Source organism: Anolis carolinensis, chromosome 6 (genome assembly GCF_035594765.1).
Source record: "Anolis carolinensis isolate JA03-04 chromosome 6, rAnoCar3.1.pri, whole genome shotgun sequence".
NCBI lineage: Eukaryota > Metazoa > Chordata > Lepidosauria > Squamata > Dactyloidae > Anolis > Anolis carolinensis.
The window spans coordinates 36,802,257-36,822,987 of NC_085846.1; the positions used below are offsets into that span (position 1 = coordinate 36,802,257).

Consider the following 20,731-nt stretch of genomic DNA (forward strand, 5'->3'; position numbering starts at 1 on the left):
CTAACTACTCCTCATTGAGGACTGGAGACTTGAGCAGTGTGGGGTTGAACTCCAACAATCATGACCCTGCCGTACTACCTTAGGCATTCTTTTTTGTTCAAAATTCATAATGTGTTACTTTATTCTGGATATCCAGCTCATGCTGCCTAATCACAATCTGTCTATGTTTATGAAAAATACTGTGTGATTTCTGTTCTGGTCTCTCTGTTATAATTCAGTGAAATAATGAAGGATCTCTTCCACGTCCTATCTCTGCAGCATCAGAAACAGAATGCTGTATATTTATATTACTTAACTGTAAACAGTTTTATATCACCTTTTAATTTAAAAAAAATCCCAGGGCAAATTACATAAAAAGAAAATAGAAAATAAGGCATGCATGTAAAAAGCCAGATAATAAAAATAATCAGAACTCAAATTATGTCTAAAAAGCTTGGGAAAATTAAAATAAATTGTTGGAATCTGTCCAGGTGAAGGTGAATAGTAAAAAATCTGCAAACCATTCCCTATTGAGGACTGTTTAAGAAGCTGCTACATTTAGCTTGGAGAAGGGGAGGCAGGTTAGCAGGTGACACAATAAGTAAGGTAATGACATTAAGTCTAGTCGAGTCCAATTCTGTGGAGTGGTGCTCATCTCCATTTTTAATCTGAAGAGCCGGCATTGTCCGTAGACGCCTCCAAGATCATGTGGCCGCCATGACTGCATGGAGCACTGTTACCTTCCCACCGAAACAGTATCTATTCATCTACTCACATTTGATTGTTTTCGAACTGCTAGGTTGGCAGAAGCTGGGGCTAACAATGGGAACTCACCCATCCACAGATTCGAACTGTCGACTTTCCGATCAGCAAGTTCTGCAGCTTAGCGGTTTAACCCGCAGCGCCACCATGGCCCAATGCCATAATAGTCATGTTTAAATGTTTGAAAGGATGTTATATTGAAGATGGAGCAAGCTTGTTTTCTGCTGCCCAGCGACTAGGACATGGAGCAATGGATTCAAACTATAGGAAGAACTTCCTGACAGCAAGAGCTATTTGACAGTAGAATATTCTGCCTCAGAGCATGGTGGGGTTTCCTTCTTTGGAGGCTTTTAAACAAAAGCAAATGGCCATCTGTCAGGCGTACTTTTATTGATTCCCTATTAATTGTTATGATTCCCTCCTCCAAGCATCTTGGGATTTGCATTTTAGAAATGGGCATTTATTTAGAATCCTCAGCCAGAGAGCTCTAATGCCTCACCAAAATATAAATCCCAAAATCCCACTGGATGTTAAAGTAGAATCATATTACTATCATTGTGTGGTGTGGGGAAAATAACCCAAGAGATTGGTGGTCTTTTAAGTATCCCAATCTTCAACTATTTGATGGCATGAAGATGCACCTAGATGTATTTCAGGCTGGAAAATATTGAAGCTGAACTTCACTCATGTTCAATTGATCCCAGATCTGTGTAGGAAGGATTTTCCCCATTATAGTTCTGATGAACCAGTTGTTCATAGGTGATACAGCAGTGTTTCTCAACCTGGGGGTCAGGACCCTGGGGGGGAAAGTCACAAGGGGGATTCAGAGGGGGCACCAAATCCCTCCAGTATTTTCTGTTGCTCATTGGGGTTCTTTGTAGGAAGTTTGGCCCAATTCGATTGTTGCTGAGGTTCAAGGGGCTCTTTAATTGTAGGTGAACTATAAATCCCAGCAACTACAACTCCCAAATAGCAAGGCCTAATTTCTCCAAACTCCACTAATGTTCACATTTGGGCATATTGAGTATTTGGTCCAGATCCATAGTCATTTGGGTCCCCAGTGCTCTCTGGATGTAGGTGAACTACAACTCACAAACTCAAGGTCAATGCCCACCAAACCCTTCCAGTAATTCCTGTTCGTCATGGCGGTTCTGTGTGCCAAGTGTGGTTCAATTCCATCGTTGGTGGAGTTCCGAATGCTCTTTGATTGTAGGTGAACTAAAAATCTTGCAACTACAACTTCCAAACGAGAAAATCATCCCTGCCCCCAACTCCACCAGTATTCAAATTTGGGCCTATTAGGTATTTGTGCCAAATTTGGTCCAGTGAATGAAAATACATCCTGCATATCAGATATTTACATTACGATTCATAACGGTAGCAAAATAACAGTTATGAAGTAGCAACGAAAATAATTTTATTATTGGGGGTCACCACAACATAAGGAACTGTATTAAGGGGTCGTGGCATTAGGAAGGCTGAGAACCAGTGTGATAAAGGGGTCATCTTCCCTGTTTTATGAAATATGGCTCATAAAATGTGGTGAAGGAAAAATTTTGCAGCATCTTTTGTTCTTTATGTATTCCTAGATATCTCATATAGACTCCTTTGTGCTTCAAGTATATAGTTGGCTGCTCTTTGTATAAACTACGGGTGTGTATGTTTAAAACATAAGTCCAGAAATTAAAAAATAACAATTATCAGTTTGCAGATGCAAATTTATTTGTAAGAATATAAACAATTAGGCTCTCTAATATTGTCTTAAAAGGCTGATAAGAGGCAGTCTTCTTTGGAAGCATGTTAAGACTGAAAATTATAACTCAGTCCTTACCTAAGAAGAGTCTCACTGATTTATTTTGAAGTTCTACACATGCACAGGATTGCACTGTAGCTGTACATTTGCAAAATCAATGTATTAATATTTTTTACAAACCCAGGTGCTTGGTAGCACACATGTTGCGCTGGTAGACCTCCCTGCTGAAGGCAATATGTGAAATATATTCCTTGAAAGCGAGTGAAGGACTGCCGGAGTCATGCAGATGGTTGCTGGGGCAGCTGGGAAGGTGCAATAGGAGCTGACCAAACTCTGTGGAATGTGAACTGCCGGAGTACAGTACGGGAATGGAGCACAGTCTGATGAGTTCCCGACATAAAAGCTCCAGGCTGATCTGATAAAAGATGACAAGACTTCTGAAAAATGTTTAAACCTGTTCCACCCCCTCGTTACTTTCCTGCTGCCATAATAAAAAGGTAAAGGGAAATAAAACAGAAAAACAGGGTGGCTAGAGCAAAACAATGCTAGGGGATCTTGTTTGTTTGTTTGTTTTGGTATCTATAGAGCAGTTGGGGAGCTATGCTAGAAGTGTTTCTTCTACAAAATTGTTGCTTCCGAAAATTTTAAAAATTTTCAGGTTTCTCAAGCCTGATTATGGTTGCAAATACAGTAGAGTCTCACTTATCCAACACCCGCTTATCCAACGTTCTGGATTATCCAACGCATTTTTGTAGTCAATGTTTTCAATATATCATGCTATTTTGGTGCTAAATTCATAAATACAGTAATTACTACATAGCATTACTGTGTATTGAACTACTTTTTCAGTCAAATTTGTTGTATAACATGATGTTTTGGTGCTTAATTTGTAAAATCATAACGTAATTTGATGTTTAATAGGCTTTTCCTTAATCTCTCCTTATTATCCAACATATTCGCTTATCCAACGTTCTGCCGGCCCGTTTACATTGGATAAGTGAGACTCTACTGTAGTTGTATGCTGGAATTTATATTTTTAAGTCTTAGATTTGTAAAAATGATTTCTCAAACCCAATGAATTTACTGCCTGAGTTCACCTCTGTATGTATATGTACCTGTACCTTCACATTAGGGAGCCCCCGATGGCGCAGCGGATTAAACCACTGAGCTGTTGAACTTGCTGACCGAAAGGTTGGTGGTTTGAATCTGGCGAGCGTCTGCCAACCTAGCAGTTCGAAAACATGCAAATGTGAGTAGATCAATAGGTACTGCTCCGGCAGGAAGGTAATGGCACTTCATGCAGTCATGCCGGCCACATGACCTTGGAGGTGTCTACGGACAACACCAGCTCTTTGACTTATTTATTTATTTACAGTATTTATATTCCGCCCTTCTCACCCCGAAGGGGACTCAGGGCGGATCACATTATATACATATAGGGCAAACATTCAATGCCCATATACACATAGAACAGAGACAGAGACAGACGCAGAGGCAATTTAACCTTCTCCTGAGGGGATGTTCGATTCTGGCCACAGGAGGGAGCAGCTGCTTCATCATCCACTGTGACGGCACTTCCTCATTCCAACGTCGTAAATTAGTTAGAAATGGAGATGAGCACCAACCCCCAGAGTTGGACACGACTAGACTTAACGACAGGGGAAAACCTTTACCATACTTCACATTGCCCATTGAACTCTGGCAGACCATAATTTTCATAGGGTTTTCTAAGGCAAGGAACCCTTGGAGATGGTTCACCAATGCCTTCCTCTAAAATATAGCCTACAGCATCTGGTATTCCTCCACAGTCCCCTTTCCAAGTACTAATCAGGGCTGACCCTGCTTAGTTTCCAAGATCAGATGGGATCTGTTGCCTTCGGATTGGTTCACTCATCCATATTAGCATTGATCCTTACTGCCTGCTTTTGAAACATCAGTTTAAAATTATTATTATTATTATTAGTAGTAGTAGTAGTAGTAGTAGTAGTAGTATTTCATTTCAATCCCACTTTTGTCCCATGGGTGGCATTCAAAGCAGCGTACAAAATATAAAATTCATACAAATACATCCGACCACAATACATAAGCTGTTAAAACATCATATTCCGATATAAAAAACCCAATTACCATATCAAATAAAACAATTTGCTTTTGTTCTGTGATTAGCATGACAGTATCTTTAGAAACTAAGGAGAACAAGCAAGGTAATTGGCAGATGCTGAACTGAAGTAAAGGAACTGAAGCAGATGCTCTGCTCTTCTACAAAATAACTACCGAAATCCTAATATAAACAGAATTAAGAATGTTCATGGAAGAACATGTTCCTATTATTTGTCTTTTGTCTTCACATACCAGTCCCAGCCACCCTCATGGGAATTTTTATAAAAGGTTGAGAAGATCTAAATAAAATAGGATGACTTGTAGCAAACCTCAGAGATAGGGAGAATTGCTCTATATCAGTCTGGAATTCTAAAGCATATTAATAGAGGCATCAAATGTTAAGATATATCATTGTTCATACCATCATATCTCCAGTTTCTACATATGGTTATGAAAACTTGACCATGAGAATGCTGATAGGAAGAGAATCAACTCATTTGAAATGTAGTCCTGGAAGAAAGTTCTAAGGATACCACGACTACCAAAAAGACAAATAAATGGATCCTAGAATAAATCAAGTATAAATGCTTCCTAGAAGTCAAATTGACTAAGCTGAGACTATTATACTTTGAACTTAACATAAGTCATGAATAAACAACAACAACAACAACTACAACAACAACAACTTTATTCTTATATCCTGCCCCATCTCCCCGAAGGGAGTCAGGGCAACTTACATAGGGACCAAGCCCAGTAATACAGCAATAAAATACATTTCAATTACAATGAATTAATACATAAAAACATATAAAAAATCATAAAAACATAAACTCAACAACAACCAATACCCTGAGCACAATGGGCGTGTTCAGAATTGGAGGCAGGGCAATAATGATACTTATGCAATATAGTGCAAGATGGGTAAGATGGGTCAATATTGGGTCATTGGTAAGATGGGTCAATATTATTATTATTATTAATAATAATAATAATAATAATAATAATAATAATAATAATAATAATAATAATAGAAAAGACAATAATGTTTGGTAAGGTAGAAGGCAATTGGAAAGTGAAAAAATCAGAAAATAAAGGGGTAGATTAAGTCAAGGAAGCCATTGCCCTGAGGTCCTAGGTTCAAACACGGGGAGCGGAGTGAGCGCCCGCTGTTAGCCCCAGCTTCTGCCAACCTAGCAGTTCAAAAAACATGCAAATGTGAGTAGATCAATAGGTACCGCTCCGGCAGGAAGGTAACAACGCTCCTTGCAGTCATGCCGGCCACATGACCTTGGAGGTGTCCACGGACAATACCGGCTCTTCGGCTTAGAAATGGAGATGAGCACTAACCCTCAGAGTCGGACACGACTGGACTTAATGTCAGGGGAAACCTTTACCTTTAAGGTAGAAGGCAGTAGGAAAGTGAAAAAATCAGAATATAGGGGGGTAGATTAAGTCAAGGAAGCCATTGCCTTGAGTTTGAAAGATTTGATAAAAGTTGTTGATAACAGAGTGCCTTGGATTAAATGGAGCTGTCAAAATATGAAGCTGGTTTGAAAGCAGTTGGTAACAGCAATGCAGAACATTCATGTGGAAAGTCATATTCCTCCTCTTCTAGCCCCATTCCATATTGCTCAGGAGCCGTCCTACCCCAACTTTCTGGAGAGATTCAGAAACTGGAGGTAGTTATAGAGAAAAAGAAGGAACCCAAAGCTTTCTTTCACTGATTTTGCTTTAGGGCTGAAAGACAGGTGAATGGGTTTTCAAGCATACTATATGCTTCTGGTGGATTTCAATGCACCCCTGCAATGATTTTAGATCTGGTATAAGGAAGATAACCTAGGCTATGCTTGAAAATCCTGAAGTACCAAAAGTAATAGGTTCCAAATTCAGAAAGGATCTAATGTCTTCAGGGTTGTTAGACTCTACTCGCGACAGTTTATAAATCGCAAAAGCTAGGTGGACCAGTAATCTGACTGAATATATCGCTGAGCTTTGTATATTCAATTAAACTGGAGATTAAAATGTGGCCATACCCTAGGTGTTAGGTAGCCAGCATTGCATCACCACAGCAGATTTACATTTAAAAACTCATGTACCATATGTATTTTTTTTATTGGAAAGTGACTAAAAGACCCGGATTTCTTTCAGGCATCCTCACATGACCCCATTGTCAATATAAAAGAATAAGGACTTGGAGAGATATATCCCCAAATAAAGTTTGGGTCACCTTAAAAGGCTTATCTGAACCTGAATCCTGTTAGAGCAGTGTCAATCAAGTCTTGTCTGAAGCTCACCAATTCAATAAGTCTCCTCTATTTGTGTGTGCCACTAGCATTCAGGCATTACAACATGGATAGATTTCCCTCTCTAAAAAAGGCTAGTAAAGCTAGAACTTGAAAATGCTGGTTGCTTAGGGATATTGGGGTTTTTGCTCCAAAAAGTACCTTTCCCAGTCTTTGACAGCATCTGCCCCAGTGTTTGTAGTTACTGCCCACTTAAGGATGAGATGAATTTCTCTGATAGGTTTCCCCACCTACCCAATCCACTATGTCTTTGGTGTGTGTCATAGCCTTGGAGCATTAAAAAAAAATCCAAAACAAGTCATACGGCAAGGATTCAGTTACCTAACATGGAAGACATCTTTGCTTTGGCAGGTGGTATCAAGTGGAATTGATGCCAACTCTTATCTTCCTTAGATGCTAAAAATAAACTGCTGCTTCTTGCCCCGAGTCAGGTTCCTTCCAGAGGTAATGACAACAAAGTAAGCAGCCGGCAAAAGAGCAATTATCTCCACCTAATCATTTCCTTGGGGCAGGGAAGCTTGCCAACATTCAGACAAGGGACTGTGCAGGGATGCTCTGTGGGGATCAGCCTTTTAAAGCTGGCCGCACCTTTTGTTCTATATGGCGAAACCATCCAGACTTGCCAACCAACTCCCAAGATTTGCCTGATCATCTCTGTTGGTTTTGCAGTTCACTGCTTTCTTAGGGCATACTTAGTGATCCACCATTGGGATCTCATTGGCATGATTGTACTGATATTGAATCTGCTATGATCTTTTTAAGGAGCATTCTCATAAAACAAGACTAGCATTAGATCTTCCTCAAGATTTAATGTGAAGCTAGCCATAGTTCCTAAAGCCAAGTTCAGTACCAAGTCTGATCTTGGAAGATAAGTAGGGTTAGCCCTAGTAATACTTGAATGGGAGATCATCAACAAAAACCAGGTGCTATGAGCAATATTTGAGAAGAAGGGATAGGCAAAGCCACCGTTAAATATTCATTGCTTAAGAAAACCCTATACAATGAAGGGGGTCACCATAAGTTGACAAACAACTTGAAGATGTGCACATACACCAATCTGTAGTTCAACCCTCTCTCTTTCATATTTGGACAGGGAAGGGGAAAACATGTAGAAAGCAAAGTAAATCCTTTGATTTTACAGGATTCTCAGTCATACCAATCAGCACAAAAGGGACTCAAAACTGACATATGCTTGGGATTTTGTCACAATTTTTCCCTTTAAATTTAATAGTAGTAAGGTAAAGGTAAAGGTTTTACTCTGACATAAGTCTAGTCGTGTCCAACTCTGGGGGTTAGTGCTCATCTCCATTTCTAGGCTGAAGAGCCAGCATTGTCCACCTCCAAGGTCATGTGGCCGGCATGACTGCATGGAGTGCAATTACCTTCCTGCTGGAGCAGTACCTATTGATCTACTCACATTTGCAGGTTTTCGAACTGCTAGCTTGGCAGAAGTTAAGGCTAAAAGCGGGCACTCAATCCGCTTTTGGTCAGCAAGTTCAGCAGCTCAGCTGTTTAATCTGCTCCGCCACCGGGGGCCTCTTAATAGTATTAATATTTTCTAAATTAAACAATTTAAAATAACGTATTTCAGGGTGCTCTTTGTTATGGATGACTCTTTCATCAAGAGATAGCCTATCGTATTATTTTTAGCTATGGACGTAATTCAGCTACTCACTTACTGCCGATAGTTTTACTTTTCAGATAAGAAAATTAAGGAAAGTATTGTTTAATGATGAGGTATGGATCCCCCAGTGAAGGTTGTCTGTTCGAATCCAACCTGAGGAGAGCACGTATGAGTTCCCTCTATCAGCTCCAGTTCCATGTGGGGACATGAAAGAAGCCTCCCACAAGGATTGTAAAAAGATCAAAACATCCAGGTGTCCCCTGGACAATGTCCTTGCAGACAGCCAATTCTGTCACACAAGAAGCGACTTGCAAGTTGCTCCTGACATGAAAAAAAAATGATGAGAATTAACGGTGTGATCTGTTATTTTGCCACCTCCCATTTTAGAAATGGAATGCTTGGAGTCTTCATTCATATGTTCCTGTGTGCTAGAAAAAATAAATTTGGGGGGAATTACAACTCCGAGAACTATCAAATTGGCTGGGGTTTGTATTTTTAGCTGTGTTCATGAGATGTGGGTTCATTTAGCAATAAGAACTAGCCCCACCAGTTTTATTCTTGGCATGGTCGGAGGCAAAGAGAATAGGGAAAGGCAGCAAGCAATCTCATTTTCAATCCACTTACCCAAAAGTAAGTCCTGCTGAATCCAATAGATATTGTAACTTGCTAGTTTTGTATTGGATAGAAAGCTCACCTTTGTCAGCTTTCAAAAGAGACCCAACTAGCTGCCTACTTCAGGAGTCGCTTCCTTTCTAGTGTATATACACACACTGGGGACTTCCATGTGGCTTACACGGTAAGCTGATTCCATTGTGGGCTCTACGGGAGAAGCCTCCCACCCCATGGAGAAGGGGCTATAAGCATTTTCTAATGAGGTCGCCAGGGAAACAGCCCGGTGGGGTTAAGGATGCCACTAATGTCTGTGGTTGCCCTTTTGATAAGGAGCACTCACAGCAGGAGTGAAATAAAAGATCACAAGGAAGAAAGCTTTAGAAAGTCCTTGGGACTAAGATGCCGAATGGCTGTCGGACACTCCTCCTGTCTGATTTGCCTTTGTAGTGAAAGTACTCTGCATTTAGAGAATGGCGGACGATGGGACGCTCTTGTTTCAAGTTAGATGCTTGGTGAAAGTTTCACTCTCCAAATTTGTCGGCTGATGTTCAGATTTCGTCCAAATACCTTGGCTGCATTCCAGTACGCCGCCTTTCACATGAGCAATCCATTTACTTTTTATCTTTTTTTCTGGACCCGGCTCTAACCTCTGCACTGTTCAGCTGGACACACACACAACCAGCGTCCTGATGGACGTCAGCACGTGTGTGCATTGATTAAACCACAATGAAAAAGGGGAATCTTGATCTGCTTATGTGATCACCTCAACATTTCTTTTCACCCAATGACTATTAAAATAAACGTGTGCACATGATGCTCACCATCAGGGAGATTTAAGCAGGGCAGGGGATAAATAATCTGAACATTATAATAAAGTTTACATGAGCCAATTTAAGCAATTCCCCCACTTCAACCAGAAAGCAGAAGGAAGGGATCTAAAATAGCACATTAACAAAACAAAGTGGGCACAACATGTTCACCTCTAAATGCTTAAGAAAAATCTAAACTTTGAAAAATTCTGATTTTAATATATTTTGGGGTTGTGATGGCACAGCAGGTTAAACTGCTGAGCTTCTGAACTTGCTGACTGGAAGGTTGATGGTTCAAATCCACAGGACAGGGTAGGTTCCAGCTGTCAGCTCCTGCTTCTGCCAACCTACCAGTTTGAAAACATGCAAATATGAGTAGATCAATAGGTACCGCCTCGGTGAGAATGTAACAGCACTCTATGCAGTCATGACAGCCACATGACCTAGGAGGTGTCTACGGACAATGCCGGCTCTTCGGCTTAGAAATAGGGATGAGCACCACTCCCCAGAGCTGGATTACTTACATGCATACATGGGTAATCGCAGATGGGGCATCTTTTAATATTGTCCATTCAATTGTTTTTTCAAGTATTAAGGAATCTGGCAGTGTCAAAATTATCAAGGATGTGTAAAACAAGCAATGGTAGTTCAAAAAGGCACAAAAATCTATGTAGCTAATTCCCCCCTCCTTCCAACAATAATAGGACCCTAACCTTTTGACAGATCAGTCTCTGTAATATAGGGTACTAGACTGCAAGCAATGAAAGCCTGGGATAAATAAAGTAAAAATTTTAGCAACTTGCACCTCAGTCAGATCATGTAATACTCTTTAAACAGGTTGGAAGGGCACTAATACTTGCACCATTTTGAACTGTATATTCTTCATGCTTTTTAACAGCTTAATTCTTGAAACTATGAGAAACCTATTGGCACATCTTAGAATATTAAACAATCTTGCTTATTTCTGTTGCTTCTGCCTGCTGCTTGTTTTTTGATATCAGTTCTAATCTTTGTTAGCTACTTCGTTTATCATTTAGCTAGCTGTTAACATTGATATGGGTGAAGAAATTCCTTCTTGAGCCCAAAGGAAGGAATCAGTCAAAACCTTATGAATGAGATCCATGGAGAGAATTAGGAGAAGAACTCTGTAACATGAGTTAACATCACATCCCCAGGTGATATGTCCTTGCTTATTCAGAAATAAGAGGAAAGTTCTCTAATCTTGAAATAACAGGGGAAATCCTTCCGGATCTAGAACACAGTAGGAAACAAATATGGATTGGTTGGCAAATATTCCAGGTTTCGCACTGGCTAGTGGTCCTATTCTCCTACCAGTGCCCTCCAACTAGACTTTATGTACTATCTTACTATCAAGAAAAAAAACTCCTGGAAAGAAGAATCCTGTAAGTTCCTCTGCCCTTCCTTTTCCAAAAGTTTTATAGTATTATTTACCATGCCTCCAAGCTATAAAGGGAAGAGGAATGTGGCACATGGGCTGCTTTCTCTATGAATCAGACTTCAGTCATATGGGTGGGTATAAGATATGCTCAGTTTTCCTTCTCTCTTCCCCGAGTTGGGATTAGCTATAGTTCTGTACAAGGGTCCTACCAGACCAGCACTAAACTTAATCAGCTGCAATGCAAAGATGGGGAAACCTGACCATGTGCACAAAGGGGGGACTATCTTTAAGTCTCAGTTATGCACATCTCTTGCCTTGCTGAGAGGGGAGAATCACATATTCTTTGTCAGTTGAATCACTTTTTGTTATACAAAAAATACGTTTTGTGAATGTGATGTTTGATTTGTATGTATAATGTACATTCTTTGGATGCTACATCCTAATTTAAGCACCATTTCTGTATGCACACACTGTTCTCTGCTGAACAGTGTATGCATTGTGTCCATCTGGGCAACTAAATTCCTATTATGGCAAAGGAATTTTCTGCCCTGGTTATTTACTCACCTGGATCACTATGTGGCAAAATTGTCATCTGATTCAACTCGGTTAGATGCTGATGTTCTCATGATTAATACAATCGATCCTCTTCCATTTAAGTCTATATCCAACCTAACTTTCTTAGTAATGCCATTAATAAGAAGGCCCTTGATCTGATATTCAGATAAAATTAATAGGAAAGATAACTTTTAATTTAAATAGCATATCCCAGACTGTGCAGCAACTTTAAAGATTAAAACCAACTCTCTGAGTTGTGTTCAAAGCCCAGCTGATAAGCAGTTCAACTCTTAAAGAACAAGAAAAATGGTTCTTAGTAAAGAACTAGTTTTTAAAAAAATTGTATCAGAAGCGACTTGAGAACATACTGCAAGTCGCTTCTGGTGTGAGAGAATTTGCCATCTACAGAGACATTGCCCAAGGGACGCCCAGATGTGTTACGATCCTGCTGGGAGGCTTCTCTCATGTCCCCGCAAGCTAGAGCTGACAGACAGGAGCTCATCCCATCTCACGGATTCAAACTGGTAACCTTCAGGCCAGCAACCCAACCTTTAGGTCAACATTACTGCTGGCACAAGGGTTTAACCCACTGCACCACCCAGGGCCGGCCGGAGATATTTTTAAATGTTAAGCGGGGGTGCTAAAAAGCGCCCCCGCCACCGGCCCCGCCTCCGACGCCCTGGCCCCGCCCAGCGTGCCCTGGCCCCGCCTCCCACGCTGTGTGGGAGGCGGGGCCAGGGCGAATAGTGCGGGGGGCGGGGCCAGAGTTGGCCCCGCCCCCCGCCCAGCGTGCCCTGGCCGCGACCAGGAAGTAAGGCCCGAATGGCCTAGCTGTGCTGTGCGCGTGCGCACAGCACAGCTAGGCCATTTTGCCCTTAGTAACAAACTAAGGGCAAAAATGGCTTATCTGGCTGTGCGCATGCGCACAGCCAGATAAGCCATTTTTGCCCTTAGTTTGTTACTAAGGGCAAAATGGCCTAGCTGTGCTGTGCGCACGTGCACAGCACAGCTAGGCCATTCGGGCCTGACTTCCTGGTCGCGGCCGGCGACCGCCCGGGCGATCGCCGGCCGCGACCAGGAAGTCAGGCCCGAATGGGCTATCTGCGCTGTGCCCGTGCGCCACCGACCCGTAGCGCCACCGACGCCTCCGGTGTTGGCGCGGGCCCGCGGGGCTTCAATCCCCGCGCCCGCGCCAAGCACCTAGGCCATTTTGCCCTTAGTAACAAACTAAGGGCAAAAATGGCCTATCTGTGCTGTGCGCATGCGCACAGCCAGATAAGCCATTTTTGCCCTTAGTTTGTTACTAAGGGCAAAATGGCCTAGCTGTGCTGTGCGCACGTGCACAGCACAGCTAGGCCATTCGGGCCTGACTTCCTGGTCGCGGCCGGCGACCGCCCGGGCGATCGCCGGCCGCGACCAGGAAGTCAGGCCCGAATGGGCTATCTGCGCTGTGCGCACGGGCACAGCGCAGATAGCCCATTCGGGCCTGACTTCCTGGTCGCGGCCGGCGATCGCCCGGGCGGTCGCCGGCCGCGACCAGGAAGTCAGGCCCGAATGGCCTAGCTGTGCTGTGCACGTGCGCACAGCACAGCTAGGCCATTTTGCCCTTAGTAACAAACTAAGGGCAAAAATGGCTTATCTGGCTGTGCGCATGCGCACAGCACAGATAGGCCATTTTTGCCCTTAGTTTGTTACTAAGGGCAAAATGGCCTAGGTGCTTGGCGCGGGCGCGGGGATTGAAGCCCCGCGGGCCCGCGCCAACACCGGAGGCGTCGGTGGCGCTACGGGTCGCTGTCGACGCCTCGACAGCGCCCCTAGCAGCCAGCGCCCGAGGCGGCCGCGTCAGCGGCCGCCTAGTAACAACCGGCCCTGGCACCACCAGCTAGTTGATGCATTCTGAACCAGCATCAATTTTTGAAAACCTACCATAATGGAGCCCCGGTGGCAAAGTGTATTAAAGCACTGAGCTGCTGAACTTGCAGACCAAAAGGTCGCAGGTTCAAATCCCAGGAGCAGAGTGAGCACCTGCTGTTAGCTCCAGCTTCTGCCAACCTAGCAGTTCGAAAACATACCAATGTGAGTAGATCAATAGGTACCGCTCCGGCGGGAAGGTAACGGCGCTCCATGCAGTCATGCCGGCCACATGACCTTGGAGGTGTCTACGGACAACGCTGGCTCTTCGGCTTAGAAATGGAGATGAGCACCAATCCCCAGAGTCAGACATGACTGGATTTAACGTCAGGGAAAACCTTTACCTTTACCTTACCATAACAAACAGTATCAGTATGAGAAGGCAACACCAGGGAGAAAAAGCAGGGAGCTAATGCAGACACTTCAAAATCTCTGTGTACCATGCCTGACTCAGGCAACACATTTGTGCAGAAGATATAACAAGTGGCCAAGACACCCTAAGGATACAACTGCAGTTCCTTAGTGCCAAACCCTCCACAGTCACAGCAGCCAGAAATGAGTGTGCTGCCAAGATACTCAAAACTATCACCCAGGCCAGTCAGAAGGCACTGAAGTGGAGAAGATTTTGGATGACAGACTCAATCACTCTAGAAAAGAGCTGCTGCTTTGATCTTTACACCATGTCTAAATTCAGTGTGGAACATCAATGAATAGGGTGATATAATAGCTTAATGTTTTAACAACATGCACCACTCCCCTAGATTTAATGAGTGGGTGTGCAACAGTGTGGTTCAGGAGGTAGAACAGTGTTCAAATCTGACTTACAGCAACCTTACAATGTATTTTCTTGGCAAGATTTATTCAGAGGAGGTTTCCCATTGCCTTTCTCTAAGGCTGAGGGCCCTTTCACACAGCGATATAACCCAGAATATCAAGGCAGAATAACCCGCAATATCTGCTTTGAACTGGATTATCTGAGTCCACAATGCCAAATAATCCAGTTCAATGTGGATTTTATACAGCTGTGAGGAAAGGGCCTGAGATAGACAGTGACCTGCACAAAGTCATCCAGTGTATTTCCATGCCTAAGTTGAGGTTCATATCTAGGTCTCTTCAGAGCCTTGGTCCAACACACCAAGTGATTCTCAAGTAATTCATTAGATCAACTGGACTAACAACTCCAGTTTGCTTCCCATCTCCAAGTTGAAGAGATTGCTGAATAGGATTGTCAAAATGATGCCCTTCCCTGAAAGCTGGTATAAATGTACAGGTTAGGCGTCCATTTTCCATATTGGAAAGAATAATCTAATTTGATCCAGAGTAGAAAATAAAACATAAATTTTACATGTGAAACATAACATCAGACATTCCCTCTTGCTATGTTGGGAACTCTCTTCTTGAACATCTCTCGTGTTCCCTTCAGTCTTGTTCTCAATATCCATCATTTGGCTTAAGATCTTAATCCTTTCTTCAGGCCTTAAATTTAAGTAACAGCTTCTCCTCATACTCATCTCTTAATATGTTAGCCTTTCTCTCCTCCCTCCCCCTTCCTATTAATTACAAAATGCAAACATTTCAAGAGGATGAATCGCTCTTTCTAGTTGAAATGTCATACACGTATGAAAGCCATTATGCATTTGCAGGAATGAATACATTTATGTAAGTGTCTTGGATTTCAAAAGTATTCGTTTTATAGATTGACACTTAAATGTATAAATATTTCCCATTATTAACGTAACATGAATAAAATATTAAATACTGAGAATCTGAATCAAGCAAAAACAAAAATAGAAGGACCTCAAATAATGCGTAGCAACCCTTTAAGCAAACTAAGTAGATTTGAATCTGCCCTGCAATCCACCATTAATATAAAGGATGGCTCTTCTGTATGAGATGAAAGGTTGATCCAAATTAGAAGCCTATCTCTAAAATAGCCAGACAACATTGAATGTTCTGAAACAGATGCAATGTGTTCATCCCAAATACTGGTAATTATGGCTATACTGCTTTTGGATTGTTGTTGTTGTGTGCCTTCAAGTGATTTCCAACTTATACCAACATTTAAGTAAAGCTATCATAGGGTTTTCTAGGGCTGGAAGTATGTGATTTGCCCAGGGTCACCCAGTAGGCTTTCTTGGCCAAATGGGTAATGGAACTCAGAGATCCAAAGTTGTAATCCAACATTCAAACCATTACACGTTGGCTCCCATGTCTTTGGATACTGATAGACTTACATGCAGATACTGAAGTTCCATTTACTAGCACCACTACAACCATAAACCAGAGCTTCACAATGTTATTTATTTTACGTCTGTGCTTCTCAGACCATCTCATATGTAGGAATGGCAAACATTATTCCCATTTTGCCAAGGACTGGGACCATGCATGTGCCCATTGGCTACAACTTTCTTTCCTTCCTGGAAAATGACCAAGGAGAATTGATGGCTCAAAGATTGGCCCTTATACAGGACCATGATTTGAGTTGTTTTGTTTTGAACCATAATTTCCAGAATCTGTTGAATGAGTTGGTTCAGTGAATTTTGGAGCTATAAGCCAAAAAAAATTTTTTTTTTCCAAATTCTGACAGATCACTACTTCCTGAACTCTCATTATCCTTCTGTTAAATGCCACTTGTAAGATTAACCGCCATCTTATGTTGTGGTAGCCAACCCTACAAGGCTTATTATACATATTATGAATACGTGCTTAAGATAACTGCAAATTGTTAATGTGGCTATATCAAGTGTCCCAGCACATCTTCATCTGTGGATTGTGTCTGTTTTCTCTTGGCAGGTCCCTTGCATTAGGCCAACAGTACACGTCGTTGGGGTCTCAGCCAATCCTGTGTGGTTCCATTCCTGGATTGGTGCCCAAACAGCTTCGGTTCTGCCGTAACTACATTGAAATCATGCCCAGTGTGGCTGAAGGTGTGAAGCTAGGAATCCAGGAATGCCAACACCAGTTTCGTGGGCGGCGTTGGAACTGCACTACCATTGATGACAGCTTGGCCATTTTTGGGCCTGTCCTGGATAAAGGTACAAGACGTGACACGTCGCAGTACAGTTCGGACATTCATACTACATAGTTGTTATATAAATTGGTGTAAAATCCACTCTATTTGTTTAAGAGAAATTTATGTGATATAAGCAAACTTAGTAGTGCAAGCCAACATTATCAAACTTATGTGTCAATACAAAAAATATAGCAAACAATAGCAAAAATTCTAGACACTAAACATAGATTGAAATATGCTAATTACAACAAGAAATATATATATAAATACATAGTGTCAAATTTATGTCAATGACACCCAACTCTATTACTCCTTTCCACCAAATGCCAAGAATGCCACCCTGCCCCTAAACTAGTGCCTGTCATCAGTGATGGATGGATGGATGAAGGCTTATAAATTGAAAGTAAATCCAGACAAAACAGAAGTACTCCTGGTCAGCACAGGTCAAGGTGTGAGATTATAGCCTTTGTTGGATGGAGTCACACTCCCCCTGAAGACACAAGTTTGCAGTTTGGGGGTGATCCTGGACTCATCTCTGATCCTGGAAACTCAGGCATTTGCGGTGTCTAGGAGCTTCTTTGCACAATTAAAACTTGTGTGCCCACTGAACCCATACCTTGAGATGCCACGTGTGACCATGGTAGTCCATGCCCTTATGTTACTTCCCGTTTGGACTACTGCAACACTCTCTACATAGGGCTGCATTTGAAGATAGTTTGGAAGCTGCAATTAGTGTCGAGATCAGCAGCCAGATTGCTAACCAGAGCGCCATTCCGTGAGAGGATGTCTCTCATGCCATGACAGCTCCAATGGCTGCCAATCTGCTTCCGGGCTAAATACAAAGTGCTGATCGCTACCTATAAAGCCCTAAATGGTTCAGGCCCAGACTATTTGCAGAATCGCAACTCCGTATACAAACCAGCTTGAGCCTTGGGATCTAAAAACTGCTCCCTCTCTTCTCGCTTTTAAAAAACTGCTGAAAACCCACCTGTGCACTTTGCCATATGGAAAGACGAGAGATTAATATGCCTGACTTATACTCCTGCCTAGAAATTTTAAACCTTGTATAGAGACTGGAACTGACTTCAGCCTGCTGTTGTTGCACAACATGTCAACTTTTATAAAGTTTTAGCTGTCATTATATTTGTTTTATCTAGTATTAAATCTTCCATTAATTGTTATATTTGTATAGGTTATTTAAGCTTTTATTGTCGGCTACTTTGTCTGTTATTAAGTTTAGAGTTGCCAGTCTCTGGTAATCTTCTAGCAAAGAAATGTAGCCAATGGGCACAAGTGTGGTCCTGGTCTTGGTCCACTGGAGCAAAAAAAATCTCTTGTCCCACACACCTTTTTGAATTCTGTTTTGTTAACATTTTGAAGGCACAGGTGGCTGAATCCATGGATACTGAATCCATGGATATGGAGGGCAGTCTCTTATCTAGGTTTCTAACCAAGGGTTTTCTAAGACATTTGGGGAGTAGATATGGAGGAATATTCAAGTATATGAGGCCCCTTCTACCTTCTGCAAAGGTACTGCCCAGACGGAGACTAGTTTATCTCACCCAAAAGGCTCGGCCTAAAGAATAAGGTGATGAAGTGGATGGAGCTTGGAGAGGGGGTGGAAATCATAAATCGGAGTTGGGTTTTAAAAAGGTCTGAAGAAACTGCGTACTGCTGCCACCATAGGAAAATATAAAAGTAAATCAGGGTAAGAGAGACTGTCCACATTTCCTCGGAACAAATAGGTATAACAAAACCTTCATCTCCAGGGCCTCTATGTTCCAGGAAAATGAAAGGCTGGCTCTGCAGGCAGCAAAATGGCCTACAGCATTGTGATAACCCAGCAGTATTTTCCCCCTCTTCTTTCTTTCTTTCTCTCTCTCTTTTTTAGCTGTGACACAGATGACAAATTTGCATTAAAAGAGGAGACTGGGATATAAATGCAAGAGATTTAAAGGCAGTGCGGGTGGTGGGGAGGGAGAGAAAATGAGCTTATATGCAGGAGAAAGGAGCTAAGCTGCAATCCCCACTGTGCATCAGGGCAAGGGATATCGTTCCAGACCTTGAGCGGTTTCACAACCCCCGCGCCATTCACACGCCCTTTTGCCACTCGGAGCCCAGGAGGGGAGGACCGGCACCAGAGGTCTCAATAGAGATTTCCGAGCCTGACTGGTGGGCTCGCAGGGGGATGGCAGGGCAGGGTGAATGGCGGCCCCGTTGCCAAGGGGTGGCCGTGGGGAATGCCAGCGTGGGTACTGCTGGGCCTGGCGGAAACATTCCACATTATGTGGGTAATACAGTGTGACACTCCCCAAACAATGGCAAATTGAGTGTCCCAGCAGGTAACGGGGTCTGGGTAGGAGACCATTACAGTGAAGCTCTGTCAAGAGCCCCTAATCCACCCAAGCTTGGCCCCCCTTTCACCCAGGCCCCCCCGATTGCTTCTGGGAACTTCAGTTTGATCACTGGGAAATTTCTCAGAGGCAATCCCAGCAACCCCCACCCCTTGACTCCTCAGATACAAGAGGAATCTAGGGGTCGGAACTGGAGGGGTTGTTTCTAGACCAGTTTTCCTTCAACTTCTGACCTGGATTCCAGGTAGTAATTATAGAACAGTTCTCATTAACTTTGTTCATGCATTCATTCATTCACTTCCATATAGTAGACTATCAATTTCATGACAGCAACCCAGATGGGAACTACACTACATCGACACTCCTAAAATGTATTGTCGAAGGCTTTCACAGCCGGAATCACTGGAGTGTTGTGTGGTTTCCAGAATGTATGGCCGTGTTCCTGACATTTTGCCTGCCTCTGTGACTGGCATCTTCATGACATCAGGGACATACTCATTTTCTACTTGGCAGTTGGAGACAATTTATTTTTCAGTTATAGCAAAATGTGGTGTACTTTTCTAGTATGCCATGTTAAGAACATTCTCCATCTAAGGAGACCATCCCCTCATGTTTACACATATTATTTCTTTGTCATTGCCTTTGCTGAGAGGAATGACTTAAAATGATTATTTTACAGTACAAATTCCCAAAGTAGTTCTCTGCAATTTTTAATATAACAGAGCAGATGGATATATTGGCTGGAGTGGATATGATAATAAAAGTGTATCATGATGAGAATGAGCCTACATGAGTCAACTCATGCATACTCTCTTCTCTTCTTCTCTTGTGGGGTAGAGAAAAAGATGGAATGCTTGTACTTCCATTTTCTAAATTGACCATGATTTGTTGTGTCAACTAAACTCATCTAACTGGCTAATCTTAATTATAGTTAATCTGAAACAAGCCAATTTCAAACCATAAATTAAGAAGTTTTCATATCAAAAATTGATTCCAGTTCAACTTTGGATGTCATGCTCAAGTGTGCTACGTCAAAATAGAAATAAAATCAGTCCAGGAAGTGAAGTTGGAATGAGTAGTACAAAAGGCCAAAGCTCACCAGAGCTTGTTTCTGGGCCCTTTCATACAGCCATATAACCCAGAATATCAAGGCAGATAATCCACAATATAGGCTTTGAACTGGATTATCTGAGTCCACACTGCCAGATAGTCCAGTTCAATGTGGATTTTATACAGCTGTGTGGAAGGGACCTCTGTCACAGTAAACCATAGATCATGGAGACATCTTAATCTTGATAAAAAATACAGCAGTGGCAGATCATACAATCTAATTTTCTAGTTTCTCCATTTTGAGTGACTAAATGATCCAGTTACTGAATAAAGGCAGAAGGATTAGATCCCACCAAAAATGACTGGAAGGAAGCTATATGGGGACAATAAAGTAGACAGGGACAGAACAACCAGCCTTTTAAAAGAATTAGATACCTTTACCTTAATTAAGAGATTGGAAGTAATGTGTTGGAACTAAGGAAGATGAAGCAGGGAAGTAACTTAATA

General features: G+C 42.3%; 1 protein-coding gene across 2 annotated transcripts in view; it reads left to right on the forward strand.

Moving 5' to 3' along the window:
* The window catches only part of wnt3 (Wnt family member 3), a 38,616-nt gene that overhangs the window by 9,577 nt on the left and 8,308 nt on the right, over positions 1 to 20,731 (forward strand). For both annotated transcript variants that reach the window (XM_062957988.1, XM_003222419.4), the window contains exon 2: positions 16,601 to 16,842. In XM_062957988.1, coding sequence (XP_062814058.1) covers positions 16,601 to 16,842 — 242 coding nt within the window. The remainder of the gene's footprint in view (positions 1 to 16,600; positions 16,843 to 20,731) is intronic.